We start from the raw sequence: 16,665 nt of genomic DNA, 5'->3' as shown, positions 1-16,665 counted from the left end.
TATGCTGGGTTTTTTGTTTTTGCGGGGTTTTTGTTGTTGTTTTTTTTTTTTTTTTTTTTTTGCTTTTCCAAAAGCTTCTTTTGTGGCCATTGTGATGGAGCAGAGGCAGATTCTTGTAAATTGAGAGTAATGGAATCTGAACATAAACCAGTCCACTTGGAAGTTTGCTGGTGAAGAGAATGGGAGGATGGCTATGGCTTTAACCAGGAAGATAAGTGTTTGTTTTTGTAAGACTAGAAGAGAGATTGTTTTGTTTTGGACTTTGAAATGTGAGAGATTTGAATGTGTCTGAATGTCAGTTGGATAGGGAAAGGTTGTTTTCATTATAGCAAATTCATAGGAGAATGGTGGGGATAGCTTTGAAGAAGAATAGACACTGAAAAGTAATGGAAAGAATGCAGTCTAAGTGGTCTTTGGAGACTTTCCTGGTGGTCCTGTGGCTGAGACTCCACACGCCCAATGCAGGGGACTGGGTTCAATCCCAGGTCGGGGAACTAGATCCCACATGCTACAACTAAAGATCCGGCGTGCTACAACTAAGACCTGGTGCAGCCAAATATATATATGTGTGTGGCTGTGGGTGTGTGAGTATACATTTATATTTAACAGTCTTTTGTTCCTATTTTAACATCCTATCTATGAAATATCAGGCTTTGACTAAGTTTTCAATTGGATCAGTTGTACTTTCTTCAGTTTCTGCTTTTATATGATTGTTCAGTTCAGTCGCTCAGTCGCGTCCGACTCTTTGCGACCCCATGGACTGCAGCACGACAGGCTTCCCTGTCCATCACCAACTCCTGGAGCTCACTCAAACTCATGTCCATCAAGTCTGTGATGCCATCCAACCATCTAATCCTCTGCTGTCCCCTTCTCCTCCTGCCTTCAATCTTTCCCAGCATCAGGGTCTTTTCAAATGAGTTGGTTCTTTGCATCAGGTGGCCAAAGTATTGGAGTTTCAGCTTCAACATCAGTCCTTCCAGTGAATATTCAGGACTGATTTCCTTTAGGATGGACTGGGTGGATCTCCTTGCTGTCGAAGGGACTCTCAAGAGTCTTCTCCAACATCACAGTTCAAAAGCATCAATTCTTCAGTGCTCAGCTTTCTTCATAGTCCAACTCTCACATCCATACATGAGTACTGGAAAAACCACAGCTTTGACTTGATGGACCTTTGTTGGCAAAGTAATGTCTCTTCTTTTTAATATGCTGTCTAGGTTGGCCATAGCTTCTCTTCCAAGGAGCAAGTGTCTTAATTTCATGGCTGCAGTCACCATTTGCAGTGATTTTGGAGCCCAAGAAAAGAAAATTTGTCACTGTTTCCATTGTTTCCCCATCTGTTTGCCATGAAGTGATGGGACTGGATGCCATGATCTCAGTTTTCTGAATGTTGAGCTTTAAGCCAGCTTTTTCACTCTCCTCTTTCATTTTCATCAAGAGACTCTTTAGTTCTTCTTCACTTTCTGCCATAAGGGTGGTGTCATCTGCATATCTGAGGTTATTGACATTTCCCCCAGCAGTCTTGATTCCAGCTTGTGCTTCATCCAGCCCAGCATTTCTCATGATGTACTCTGCATATAAGTTAAATAAACAGGGTGACACCATACAGCCTTGACGTACTCCTTCCCCAATTTGGAACCAGTCTGTTGTTCCATGTCCAGTTCTAACTGTTGCTTCTTGACCTGCATACAGATTTCTCAGGAGGCAGGTCATGTGGACGGGAATTTTCCAGTTTGTTGTGATCCACACAGTCAAAGGCTTTGGCATGGTCAATAAAGAAAAAGTAAATGTTTTTCTGGAACTCTCTTATTTTTTCAGTGTTTCAGTGGATGTTGGCAGTTTGATCTCTGGTTCCTTCTGCCTTTTCTAAATCTAGCTTGAACATCTGGAAGTTTTCAGTTCACGTACTGTTGAAGCCTGGCTTGGAGAATTTTGAGCATTACTTTGCTGGCGTGTGAGATAAGGGCAATTGTGCAGTAATTTGAATATTCTTTGGCATTGCTTTTCTTTGGGATTGGAATGAAAACTGACTTTGTGGCTAGTCCTGTGAATTTTCCAAATTTGCTGGCATATTGAGTGCAGCAGTTTCACAGCATCATCTTTTAGGATTTGAAATAGCTCCACTGGAATTCCATTCCACCTCCACTAGCTTTGTTCATAGTGATGCTTCCTAAGGCCCATTTGACTTTGCATTCCAGGATGTCTGGCTCTAGGTGAGTGATCACACCATCATGGTTATCTGGGTCATGAAGATCTTTTTTGTATAATTCTTCTGTGTATTCTTGCCACCTCTCCTTAATATCTTCTGCTTCTGTTAGGTCCATTCCATTTCTGTCCTTTATTGTGCTCAACTTTGGTATATAAAGTAAAAATAATTTGCCCTAAAAGAAGTGAAAGTAAAATTGAAAGAGGTGAAGGAGGCAGAAATTACCTGATCTCTTTGAAAGATGAATATTTCTGTATTTGTTGTTGTTTAGTCACTAAGTTGTGTCTGACTCTTTTGCGTCTCCACAGACAGTAGCCCACCAGGCTCCTCTGTCCATGAGATTTTCCAGGCTGGGCTACTGGAGTAGGTTGCCATTTCCTTCTTGAGAGGATCTTCCTGACCTAGAGATGGAACTAGTGCAGGGATTAACCTGGTCTCCTGCATTGCAGGTGGTCTCCCCACCATTCCAAAGACGGGTCTTCATCCAAAGAAGGTGTTGTATATGTGGGGGGGTTGGAAGGGAGTCCTCTATTATGAGCTCCTTCCAGAAAACCAAATGATTAATTCCAAGGAGTACTGCTTCCAGTTAGACCAACTGAAAACAGCACTTGACATAAAGCGTCTGGAATTAACTAACAGATAGCATACAGATGCGTATGTGTGTGCTTAGTTATGTCTGACTCTTTGCAATATGATGGACTGTAGACTGCCAGGCTTCTCTGTCCATGAAGTTTTCCAGGCAAGAATACTGGAGTGGGTTGCCATTTCCTACTCCAGGGGGATATTCCTGACTGAGGGATCAAACCCTCATCTCTTGCATCTCCTGCATTGACAGGAATTCTTTACCACTGTGCCACCTGGGAACCCCAGAAAAGGCGTAATCTTTCATTTATTTTGATCTTTACAAAATTCTCTTAATGGAAAAAATTTCAATTCCCTGGAAGACTGTAAAAGTCACCTGGAACAGTTCGTTGTTCAAAAAGATAAAAAGTTTGGGGAAGATGAAATTATGAAATTACCTGAAAAACGGTAGAAGGTAGTAGAACAAAATGGTGAATATGTTGTTCAATAGTTCTTGGTGAAAATGAAAAATGTGTCTTCTATTTTTATTTAAAAACCAAAGGAACTTTTTGGCCAATAGATCAGGTTCAGGTCATAAATAACCTTAATTTCTAGAGACCTTGGACTTAATTGTAATGGTATAGTCAGTGGAGAGCCAATGAAGATTTCTGGAGCAAAGTGTGTGCCTAAGTGCAATTAATCTGCCAGTATTGTGTAGGTCAGTTAGAGGGATGGGGAATAGAGACCAGAGAAGAAGGCTAAAAACTAAGCTATTAAAGTAGTACAAAAAAATTAAGTGATAGAAAAAGGGAAAAGTTGAAAGAAAGCACAAAAGTTGAGTGAGCAGGTGTACTAAAGATGACTATATGCCAAGTTTTAATAACTAAAGGTGTATACACTTTGGGGCTCAGTCCATAACCCAGGACTGGATATGGGTCCAGGTTGACAGACCTGGAACGCAGATGAATAACAGATGTCTGATGAAGGATGAGCTTTGTAGTGTTTTAAGGTGCCAGAGGGCATTCCTATGAAGTTGTTTTTCTGTCAGATCCTTAATATACATGGCTTCTGTGACGCTATTCTCTTGATCATTACATCTCTGAATGTTCTTTACAGAGACCTATTTTTATCTGCCTGCTGTATATACTGATAATACTCTGAAGTTACATCCTTAAGCCTTTATCATTTTACTTTGCTCCAGGCTTTTCTAGCCAGATTCTGAAGCACAGGCTTACTAAAGTAGGATCCCCTCTACCCTCAGCTTTCAGCAATAGGCTTGCAGCAGTCTTCCTACTTACTCAGGTATGCCATACATTGATCATCTTTCACTTATTATGGCATGTAAACCCCTTCATGGATCACAGCCTTGTCGTGGCGAAGGGGCTTGTGTAACTCAATGAAGCTATGAACCATGCCGTGCAGGTCCACCTAAGACGGACGGGTCATAGTGAAGAGTTCTGACAAATTGTGGTCCACTGGAGGAGGAAATGGCAACCCACTCCAGTTTTCTTGCCATGAAAACCCCATGAACAGTACGAAAAGGAAAAATGATATGACACCAGAAGATGAGCCCCCCCAGGTCAATATGCTACTAGGGAAGAACAGAGGCCAATTACTAATAGCTCCAGAAAGAATGTAACAGCTGGGCCAAAGCAGAAATGACACTCAGTTGTGGATGTGTCTGGTGGTGAAAGTAAAGTCCAGTGCTGTAAAGAACAATATATCACATGAACCTGAAATGTTAGGTCCATGAATCAAGGTAAATTGGATGTGGTCAAGCAGGAGATGGCAAGAGTGAACATCGACATCTTAGGAATCAGTGAACAAAAATGGACAGGAATGGGCGAATTTAATTCAGATGACCATTATAGCTACTACTGTGGGCAAGAATCCCTTAGAAGAAATGGAGTAGCCCTCATAGTCACCAAAAGAGTCTGAAATGCAGTACTTGAGTATCAAAAATAACATGTTTCAGTTCGTTTCCAAGGCAAACCATCCAAAATGTCATCTATACTTTATGTTGACTGCCTCCCCAGCCAAAAAAAAAGGAAGAAATATAGAGAGGTAAAATTTCAAGTGAAAAATGTTTATTTTACAGTGTTACAATTCTCCAACTAACGATACCCCAAAATTAAGAAGCATAAAAATACTGGTTATTTTGTTTTCATAGTTTCTAACATAGAAAGGGGGAAGATGTCAAACTGTGGAGAATCAAGATGAAATATATTAACTTGACTGTACTGTTCTTAAAATGTGTGCATCTAGATGATTCTGAACAACTTCTGAACGGCCTAACTGTGATGCCTCAGTCCAGTGATAATGACACAGTGATGTTAGAATCAGAGAATCAGGGTCAAGTTCCAGTGCAGAAGGTAAGAATAACGTTATTTTTTTCTCACAGATCTTAAAGAAATTTACAATTGAATACAGAAATGGCACAGAGGTATTTTAAGTGCTAATTTGAATGAATTTTGGATCTCTTAAGACTTAACTTTTGCCTATTTGTTAAAAAACAGAAGTTAAACTGTGAGCAACACCTTTCCCCACCCTCTACCATCAGTCCTCATATTTGTATTTAATTTTAAATTCTTGAATGCTGGTATTTGCCAGCTATCTTTATTTTTAAACATGTTATAAAACTAGCTTTTACAATCTGTTGTAGGTGATTTCCTCATGGAGTCTTCTGTGCACTTAATCTCAGACCACACATTGATCAGTCTTTCAACAAGTATTCTAGATGTTTGGGATACATTAGATACATCAGGTACTATTCTAGACATTTGAATATAGTTGTTGTTTTTCAGTCACTAAGTTGTGTCCGATTCTTTGTGATCCCATGGCCTGCGGCACACAAGGTTCCCCTGTCCACTATGTCCCGGATTTTACTCAAATTCACGTCCACTGAGTTAGTGATGTTATCTAACGATCTCATCCTCTGCCGCCCTTTCATCTTTTGCCTTCAGTCTTTCCCAGCATCAGGGTCTTTTCCAATGAGTCGGCTCTTCGCATCAGATGACCAAAGTATTGGAATTTCAGCTTTAGCATAGTCAGAGTTGATTTCCTTTAGGAGAGCTGGTTTGATCTCCTTACAGTCAAAGTGACTCTCAAAACTGTCAGAAACTGACCATGAATGAGATATTCACATATCCCCACTTTTTCCTCTCCCTTCCTTCCTTCCATCATTTCCTATTGACATTTTGGACTGGATAAGTTTTCTTTTTTTTTTTTTTTTTTTTCTGGATAAGTTTTCGTTGAGTAGGGTCTATACATTGTGGGATGCTTCACAGGGACCCTCAGCTCTACCCACTAGCTGCTAGTAACACCCTTGTCTTCACCACTGTGTGACAACCAGAAACTTGACTGACGTCGCCATGTGTCCTTCCTGGGCAAAGGAGTCACCCTCAACTGAAAAGCAGTACCTTAATTCTACCTCAGATCTAGCTATTGCCCCATCCCTGTAAAACCCTATCAGAAAAACCAATGATGTCTGAAATTGCTGCATCCCTCCCAAAGGCTTGATGGTGTGAGGAAATCAGGGTCTTCTACTACTTCTGTCTCTGAACATCCACTGTGGTGATTTCCATTATGGTCTCTCTGCAGATGACTCAAATATATACTTCTAGACCTGGCATCCTGTGAGTTTTAATCCTTTTGGATTTCTTAGTCTCCTGAAGTCAAGGAATTGTTAATCTCTTTATATTTTATTTTCAAGATGTTTCCTTTTCCACTTCCACTTCATAGACCAGGCCTTATTGCCTTCAATGTAAGCTCTTTGTATTATTTATAACTGCAGACTAACTTGAAACCCTCCTTGTTCTAATCTATTTTTATTTATTTATTTTTGGTTGCACTGGGTCTTCATCGCAGTGCCCAGGCTTCTCATTGCATTGTCTTCTCTTGTTGTGAAGTACAGACTCTAGGCACATGGGCTTCAGTAGTTCCAGCACGCAGGCTCTGTAGTTAGGGCATGCAGGCCCTAGAGCATGGACACGGTAGTTGTGGTACACGACTTTAGTTGCTCCGTGGCATGTGGAATCTTCGCAGACCAGGGATTGAACCTATGTCCCCTGCACTAGCAGGCGAATTCTTATCCACTGTACCACAGGGAAGTCCCCATTCTGCTTTTAACATTCTTTTAACTGTACTTCTTAATGTATTGCTCTGATCATATAATTATTACATACAAAACCTTCAATAGTTTCTAGCCTCGACTTCAAAATGAAGACTAAGCACCTTTACATTGTGACTCCAATTTAGCTTTTCAGTCTTAAGCATATGCCTATGTTCTTCCTTCAGTGAGGAATGCTTTCCATTCTCACCTCAAAATCTTCTTATTCTTCTCTGTAATATCTGAGAAACTGTCCCATACTCCAAACCCAAATATGAACTTTCCTGTTTTAGAGTCTGCCAGAATTGTATTGCAGTTAAATAGACATTTTAAGGACAAAGCCAGAGACCAGGGTTCCATCCTCCCTCTATTTCCTATTAAGTATACTACCATGTATTACCTGTTCTGTTTTATGTCTCTATCTGAAGGCAAATATTCTTTACCTGACTCAATAGAAAAGTGAAGTGTGAAACTAGTATTTAGTCCATTCCATGGGTAGGAACAAAAACAGGTTTTATTGGCAACATATAAGAAAGACTTCATAAATACAACTGGGTGACCAATGGTGAAGGTTTGTGTGTGTGTGTGTGTTAGGGGTGAGGAAGGATGTTTGATTCCTTTAATAAAATATATTATTAAAAATTTACTTTTTTTTAAAAAAATGCAGTACTGGAAGATTTTCAGCTACATACATTTCTGTTGGTCAGCCACTGACCTTTACCTTGGCCTGTCTCCGTTAAGAACAGCGATCACAAGCAGTTAATTCTTTTCTTCATACCAAAGAAAGGAAAACAAAGCTATGTCAGAGGGTTTTCAACAAATACTGTACCATTCTTACTTCTTACATTCTTTTTGCCATCATCTTACTTTGCCTCTGATTAATCACTTGTATACTTGGTTAATTTTTGCATAGAATTATAATCTTTTTTAAGATTTGTAACTTAATTTTTGTATTGAAATACAGTTGATTTATAGTGTTAATTACTGCAAAGTGATTCATATATACATATATATATAATACATACACACACACATTTTCCATTATGGTCATGGAATATTGATTATAGTTGTCTGTGTGCTATACAGTAGGACCTTGTTGTTCATAAATGTCTTGATTACAGTGACCAGTTAATTTTTGTATTCTTTATAGATTATCATACCCTTAACATATGTTTCCTATTAAATTAACTGTCAAGCATGCTGTTTTAATTTGGTCTTAGATGAATAAATTGAATTTAGCTATTTTATTATCCTGTTTTTTCTCTACTTTGGTCACCTTTAACTTTAGTAAAATTACCTAAAGCCTTTGGAATCTTTATTTTTTATCTATATCAAAAATAATGTTTTTCTTCCAAATAGTTGACATCTTTAGATGTATACTGAATCAAATATTTGTTTTAGGATATAAAGATCAAGAATGCAGATTCTTGGAAAAGTTTAGGCAAACCAGTGAAAACATCAGGTGTACTGAAATCATCAGATGAGCTCTTCAACCAGTTTAGAAAAGCAGCAATAGAAAAGGAAGTAAGAGCTCGAACACAGGAACTAATACAGAAACATCTGGAACAGAATACAAAGGAACCAAAAGTATTTCAAGAAAATCAGAGGTCTGTAATTTATTGGATTACTGGAGATTTGGGGAGACATGGACATGTATTTTAAATATATATATATATATATATATTTTGTTGTTATTTGTGTATTTTAAAGATATTAAATTTCTTTCTTGTAAGTGACTATATTCAGCTATTTAATAGACCACAGAGCAAATTATATTTAAAAAAGTGAATTTTTACTAATTTTTAAAAAATTAAGTAGTAATACCTATTTTAAAGGGGATATAAATAATCGAGTGATTAAAGAATTATTAAAAATACTAATATTACTGAATTATGACGGTATCATTATTTTCCAGAAATGTCTTAATATTGTTTCCATTCTATGTATAAAAAGATAATGGTAAACTTTGCTCATAATCTTCCAAAACCTTCTCTTTGTTAACATATATTGCCCTATGTAAAATTTGACATCAGAAATATTAAAAAATAATGTCATAACATATGAAGAAGGACATCTAGAACACTGCTTTATATTTGTCATTTAACAATGTATCTTCATAATAAAAGGTTTTAAGGAGCTTGAAACCTACTTTTCACTTTCCTGTTTCTTAAGGGACCATGGCTTCACTCTAGAATCTTTTCCAAATAAAATGCAAACCAAGTGTCTTGGAGAAGAGCAGAAAGACCATCAGCAGTCACAGGAAGCTCAAGATAAAGGCAAACTGTGGCTTCTCAAAGACCGAAATTTAGCACGGGAGAAAGAGCAAGAGCGGAGGAGAAGAGAAGCAGTAAGTAAATTTTAGTTTACTGAATCTAACAAAGAAAAGATTTAACAGAGCAGTGTCTTTACATGTTCAAAGATGTATTCTAGGTGGTTCTTCAGTAACAATTACCTCTTTAGTGTGAGGAGTTACTTCTTTAGTGAGGATCAAGTTCATTCTAAAATCAGAGAGTAAAATTAAAATTTCATAGTCAAATGACACAAGCATAGTATAATAATAGAGTATCAATCCTCGAGCCTTTGGGTTTGGGTTTGAACTTTGGGTTCAAATCCTGGTTCTTCCAATAAGCAGACTTTAGAGCTTGGGCTATTCATTTAACCTCCTTGTGCCTCAAGGCATAATAATAGGGATAATATAGTAGGGATAATAAAGGTAAAAGGTGAAATGAATTTACTTGTATTAAGCACATCTGAAAATGCCTGGCACAAAGATAAAATCACGTACTGTTATTATTCTTGAAAAACCTATAAACTACCTGTGAATTTTGGCCAAAAGATATGCCATCTTGGTGTTTATTTAGTTCAACTCTGCATCAAGTTATATGTCAGTTATACCTTGATGAAACTGGAAACAAACAAACAAACAAAAAACCCACAAAACTTCTGTTTAAGGTGTCCAAGGAAATGGCAATCCACTCCAGTACTCTTGCCTGGAAAATCCCATGGACGGAGAAGCCTGGTAGGCTACAGTCCATGGGGTCGCAAAGAGTCAGATACGACTGTGCGACTTCACTTTCAACTTTCACTTTTCAATGTATAAAAAGTGTAGAATTCTTCCTTTTATCTGTGGATTATTTAGAAGTGTGTTACTTAGTTTTCCAAATATTTGGAAATTTTCTAGCTAGTGAAAATAATAGAAAAGTAGTGATTTCTAATTGAATTCCATTGTGGTTAGAGAACACACAATGTCTTGAATTATTTTAAATTCACTAATAATAAGACTTGTTTTATGGCCCAGATTATGATCTACCTTGGTAAATATTCTGTATGCACTTAGAAGAATGTGCATTCTGCTTCTGTTGGGCAGGGCATTAAACAGGACAAGTTGGTTGATAATGTTTTTTCAAGTCTATTAACTTCTTGCTGATTTTCTGCCTGTTTGTTCTATCAGATATGGAGAAAGGGCATTGGTACCTATGACAATATAATTATAGGCTTGGCTTTTTACCCTTGCAATTCTATCAATTTTATTTCCTATATTTTGAAGTTGTTCTTTGGTACGTAAGCATATAGGACTGTTATATCCTCTTGATTAACTGACCCCCTTTCATTATAAAATGACTTTTTTTATTCCAAGTAATATTATTTTCTCTGAAATGTAACAATTTCACCTTTTTTAAGACTAGTGTTGGCATGGTGCAGACATTTTTTCCATCCTTTTAACTTATCTGTGCTTCATATTTAAAATTATTTTCTTGCAACATATAGTGTAGTCTTGCCTTTAAAAAAAAAATCCAATTTCTGCCTTTTACAGGAATGTTTAACCAATTACATTCAATATGATTATTGATATGGTTACATTTGAGTTCATCTTATCTTTTATGTGTGTCATCTATTCTTTTTTTCTCTGCACTCTTTTAGATTAATAAGTATTTTTATGATTCCTTTTTTTTTCCTTTATTGGCTTATTATTAAGTAACTCTTTGTTACTTTAGTGGTTGCTTTATGGTTTATCATATATATGATAGTTTAGCTGTCACAGTCTTCTTTCAACTTATATTACACCACTTCACATTTAGTATAATATCCTTAAAATAGTATAGTTCCACTTCCTCCCTCCCAGCCTTTAGGCTATTGTTTAAGCAGTCAAATTATCTGTCAAAGTTTAAATGACGTTTCTAAAAAACTTGTATTTACCTAGTTACCATTTCCAGTGTTTTTATTCGTTTAGATCTAGACTTCCAATGGTTTGATTTTCCTTTTCCTTTAAGGACTTCTTCTAAAGTGTTTTAGATTCACAGCAAAACTGAGTGACAGCAGGGTTCCCACATGTTCCTCCCCCTTCCCTACCAACACAGTCTCTCCCACATTAGTGTGGGACATCTGTTACACAGTCTATGAATTAACATTGCCACACCATTGTCAGTCTTGGTTTATCAAGCAAAGTCTATAGTTTGCATCAGGGTTCACTCTTTGTGTTGTAATTTATGGGTTTTGACAAATACATAATGACATACATCAACCACTGTGGTACGTCAACCATTATGGTATTCTCCCTTTGCCGAAACTTCCCTGTTCTCCTTATGTTCATCCCTCCCTCCTGCAGCCATTCTTTTTACTGCCATAGTTTTGCCATTTCCAGAATGTTGTTTAGTTGGAATCTTTAGAGATTCCAGTTACTTTTGTATTAGACCACTTGAAGTTGTCCCATCTCAGACATTATAGTCATCATATCTAGAAGTATGATTTGGGTATTTTTAATGTTTTTAGTTAACTCTATTGAACTTTTGAACAATTATCATAATTGTTTAATGGGTTCTCTGCTAATTCTGACATTTGTTGGTTTCAATTGATTGATTAATCTCCTTTACGATAATGTTTTTCTCCTTTACTTACCTGGTAATCATTGATGCCAGATACAAATTTTATCTTGTTGAATGCTGGATATTTTTGTAATCCTGGAAAGGTCATGTGAATTCACAGGTCACACAGAAATGCTAGTTCCAGAAGAAAAAAGTCATTGGCTTTTGCTGTAGTGTTGACTGGGCTTACCAGATGGCTCAGTGGTAAAGAATCCACCTGCCAATGCAGGAGGCAGGGTTTGATGCCTGGGTCTGGAAGATCCCCAGGAGAAGGAAACGGCAACCCACTCCAGTATTCTTGCCTGAAAAATTCCATGGACAGAGGAGTCTGGTGGGCTGTAGTCCATGGGGTCACAAAGAGACATGACTAAGCAACTGAGCACACAGGCACACATGTAGTATTGCTTATGATACAAATGAATTTCCTAGGGAATAAAACACAAGTTTTATCAGCTTATTTAGAACGTGAAGACAGAAACAAACTGTGTTGACCAGTGTTGTAACATATGATGGAGTTTACTTTAGAGCAGCAGTACCCAATCTTTGGCACCAGGGACTAGTTTTGTGGAAGACAATTTTTCCACAGACTCGGGTAGGGTGCTTACTAAGATGATTCAAGTGCATTACACTTATTATGTACTTTATTTCAATTATTATTATTATACTGTGATATATAATGAAATAATTATACAGCTCACCAAGATGCAGAATCAATGAGAGCCCTGAGCTTGTCTTCCTGCAACTAGATCCCATCCCTGGGGATGGGAGACAGTGACGTCTGAAGTGTGTTGCTTGTGTCCAGTCTACTCCATAATCTCACTTTGGTTGCTGTCACTGCTTCACAAAGACAGGATGTTGAAAACGGAAGCAGGCTTTTCAGTGCTTTTTGGGCAGTCCAGGACATTCTGCCTTGACTTGATCCAGCGTGTGTGGAGGTGTGACGTGTGTGGAGATGTGAGCGAGCTCAAACATACCTTATGGCCACTGTCATTTGCAGTCTCAAGTGGTAATGTGAGCGGCGGGAAGCAGCTGTAAATATCAATGAGGCTTCACTCGCTTGCCTGGCATTCACATCCTGCTGTGTGGCCCAGTTCCTAAGAGACCATGGACTGGTACCAGTCTGTGACCTGGGGATTGGGGATCTTTGTTACAGAACTTTCTACAATTATAGGAATGTGCTTAACTCAATCAACTATAATAGCAACTAGCTACATGTTATTGAGGACTTAAAACATGGCTAATGCAACTAAGGAAGTCAATTTTTCATTTTGTTGAATTTTAATTAGCAAATTTTTATATATATTTTTGAAGTTTTTTATTAAAATTTAATTAGTACTTTACTAGAAGTATTTCACTAGTGACCTAGGAAGTTTTCCTTTTGGTACTCACAAGGGCCTGACTTTAGCTACCCACAAGTGTTCTCAGCAAGCTTCCTCCTACCCAACAACCCAACTAGGTAATCTGGTATTTCTAAAATCCCAAACATTTTTCTGGAACCCACTGAAATGTGACTAGAAGTGTCACCTCTAGCAGCTTGACAATTAAAAACTTGACTTTGGAGCTACCTACTATCATTCTTAACACGCCAAACTCTTATGCTGCAGCTTCTGGACCAGATTGGTACTGTAAATGGCAGCAATAACTTGACATCTAGCATAAGCTCCTTAGGAGAGCCTCTGCCAGTTCCCTTGACCCAAGTTTTGATCTTAAGTTTGAATGGTTGAAGTGTGTATTAGGACCACCGAAAAAGGAATATCCAGGTTATTGTGTCAGCTGCAGAGAGCCTTAGTATTTAAATTGTGGTATCTAAGATTAATTAGTACAGGCAGTATCCAGTTTGATATCAATCAATATCCACAAATTCAGATTTAGTCAAGATGGAAGAGAATCTAAAATAAAGTACTTTTAAACAAAATAAGTTTCATTACACATTTTTGGAATTTTTTGGTAAGTCTGGATATTTAGAGATAAGAGTATCAGTGATATTTAAACCAGGACAGTATATCCAACATTCACTGGAGTGTTAAAATAGAACTTCTGAGGAACTATTTGCTTGAGCTAGACATTTGGTATCCTAATAGCTGGCACTAGGAAAATAGCTGGGGTTAAGATCTAAGAATTTACCCTTGTCTCTAAATCATATTTAAAGGCATTTTTATAGTTTTTAAGAATCATACAACTTCTTATTAAATAATATCCTTTTGGTAGCCAAGTCATAATTCCAAATCTCCCACGTAATCAAAGAACACTGATTCTCAACCAGGAAGTCAACCAACTGGTTACAAACTGGTGCTACTACTGTGAGCTGTTACTGTTCACTGTCTTAAAAAAAAAAAAAAAAAAAAAGTGAACTTTCATAGTTGGTATCATTTTACATGTGGCAAAGACTAACTTGTGTCTCACGGACATTTAGAGATGTCTTCAGAGTATAGTAAGAAAACATTTGTTTCTTTTGTCTTAGTTTAGCTTTTCCTATACTTCAGCTTATTTTATTTAGTTTTTTAGCATTTAATGAGCAAAACTGTGCTGAATGTTATACTTTCAGTCTGGTTGCTCTTCATAAATACCTATATATAAAATAAACTTGGTTAGACAATTTGCCTTAGGTTACACAGTATTTGGCAGAATCATGACTTTAACATTACATATTGTAGTTCTCTCACATGGGTAAGATACTAGTTCATTCAGAAAATAATTATGTGTGTTTAGTCCTGTGTTGGTTAGAGAGATACATCAAACCATGTAATCTTAGTTCATGTGTAGATTAACACTGAGAACTTTCTTACTTGGAGAGATAAATTAAACTTGTTCTTTGTGTTCTTGTAAGTTTTAATTTTTATTTATCATGTGAGTGATATTTTAACAAAAATCAGTAGTTGAACAGAAATTAGGAGTTATGTACAAACTCATTATGTTAAAGGAAGTGCATTCATTTTCTGTGTTCCAAATACTGTATTATCATTTTCTTATATAGATGTAATACAATGAAAGCATAAACTTTTAAAGTAACATTTATATTTTCTCTTCTTTTCTACAGATGGCTGGTACCATTGATATGACTCTTCAAAGTGATATTATGACAATGTTTGAAAACAACTTTGATTACAACTCACTTTTTTGATTAACCATCAACTTAAATGAATTATAAAAGATTAAAATGCAAATGGTAAAGTGATTGCTTTCCAACACCAAGATACTAACTTATATTGTATTCTGACTGCTCTAAGATGATTAAACAATTTTCACTTACATTTTTTGACAACTATATGTTCATTTTTTTTAATGACATAATTTATAGGAAATTTTATATTTTTGATACCTAAAAATTGAATAAACTCCCAAATGTTATTCATTTTACCAATATTCTACTATATATTATAGGTCCTATCTAAGCAATGAAAATCCAGAAAGATGGTCCCTTCTTGTTTCAAAGATGGTCACTTCTTGTTTTGATATAAGAATCAAAAAAATAGTTCTTTTTGAGTTTCTAACTTTGTTTTTTGTTTTTGTTTTTTTTACAGGGAGTTGTCCTTTAATGGAGTTCAGGCCTCTTTTTGGCATATAGGGCCCTTTTGTAATGTAAATAATGTTTCAGTGAGCCACGATTCTGCCTGGGTTTCTTTAAATGACTCTGGGTGGCAAAATGTGGGGCCAACAAGCAGGGTTGTTTTGTTTTGTTAATTTATTATTTTATTTACATTTTAAAATTAAAGTATAATTAATCTGTAATACTGTGTTAGTTCCAGGTATACAACATAGTGATTCAATATGTCTGTATATTACAAAATGATCACTATGAGTTTTTAACTTTTAAAACATATATTTGTCTGCCTTCAGAAATATTTAGAACCTCTAACAAATAACACCTGGTTTCTTTGAGTGTCAGATTACATAAGATTCTCTATTGGTTCTATATTCAAAATTTATATTTATTATCTGTGGTTTGAAAGATGTTAAATTTGAGACAAAATAACAGTGAATATTAATTATGTCTTTAAGAATCTATACATTTCTTGATATGCATGTGATAGCAATGGATGTCTAAATTTTTACTTAACTATACTAAGTATTTAAATCTGTGAAATATTTTGTTTCATCACCCTCAAGTTGGAATTATGTATAATTATGTATATCAGCTTCATGTATTTTAAAATTTGGACTCTTGTAACATTCAGGCACTATTCCAGTATCATCTAAAGTGAAAATTCAAAGTGTATATGTATTATAGAGAGAAAGAGAAAGTTTTCTTGACTTATTTTTATAATCAATATGATAATTTTTTGAAATATCTTTAAGCTGTCAACCATTTTAAAAATATGATTAACTAGAGGCTGAAATGGTGGTGATACCTTCATGAAACAGCCAGAATAAAAGTCATAGTCATACATATTACACTATATTTTTAACCAAGAAATTAGCATGTATATATTAAACAGTATGCAGTTATTTTCCTAAAAGAGCATGTGGACTTATCTATATATTCTAATTTATATTTATATATAGTCTAATTTATATATATCTATATATTCTAATTTGTTTTTTTATATAAGTATATATAGTCTTAGACACATCAGAAATGCATAGTGGTTATCTCTAGGTGATGGGATTATAGGGTTTTGTTTTGTTTTTTTCTTTAGACCTTTCAATATTTTCTGGTTCATTTAAATATTATGTAATGCTTTTAAGATCTATGAGAAATTTTCCACTTTGAAGAGAATAAAAATACTATATAAGAACTTACTTCTAAAAAAGAAACTTAACTTCTGTCAAATACACATTAACTCTTTCAACAACTGCCTTTAAATAATAAAACTGCTCAATGAATGATCTTTGTCTACATCTAAAAAGAAAGTTCAGCTTCATTAATATCCTTTTACATTAAATGGTTTACTTGAGGTTTTTCTATAAACCTTTGGAACATCCGATATAGA

General features: G+C 36.0%; 1 protein-coding gene across 1 annotated transcript in view; it reads left to right on the top strand.

Moving 5' to 3' along the window:
- BRDT (bromodomain testis associated) overlaps nucleotides 1-14,855 on the top strand; it is a 40,560-nt gene extending 25,705 nt beyond the window's left edge. The window contains exons 14-17 of the mRNA XM_065905301.1: nucleotides 5,030-5,136; nucleotides 8,274-8,479; nucleotides 9,045-9,219; nucleotides 14,772-14,855. Of these exons, the coding sequence (XP_065761373.1) occupies nucleotides 5,030-5,136; nucleotides 8,274-8,479; nucleotides 9,045-9,219; nucleotides 14,772-14,855 (572 nt within the window). The remainder of the gene's footprint in view (nucleotides 1-5,029; nucleotides 5,137-8,273; nucleotides 8,480-9,044; nucleotides 9,220-14,771) is intronic.
- Nucleotides 14,856-16,665: the final 1,810 nt, after the last annotated feature.

Source organism: Muntiacus reevesi, chromosome 1 (genome assembly GCF_963930625.1).
Source record: "Muntiacus reevesi chromosome 1, mMunRee1.1, whole genome shotgun sequence".
Taxonomy (NCBI): domain Eukaryota; kingdom Metazoa; phylum Chordata; class Mammalia; order Artiodactyla; family Cervidae; genus Muntiacus; species Muntiacus reevesi.
The sequence above is the reverse complement of the archived record's forward strand: the minus strand, read 5'-3'. Positions and strand labels throughout refer to the sequence as shown.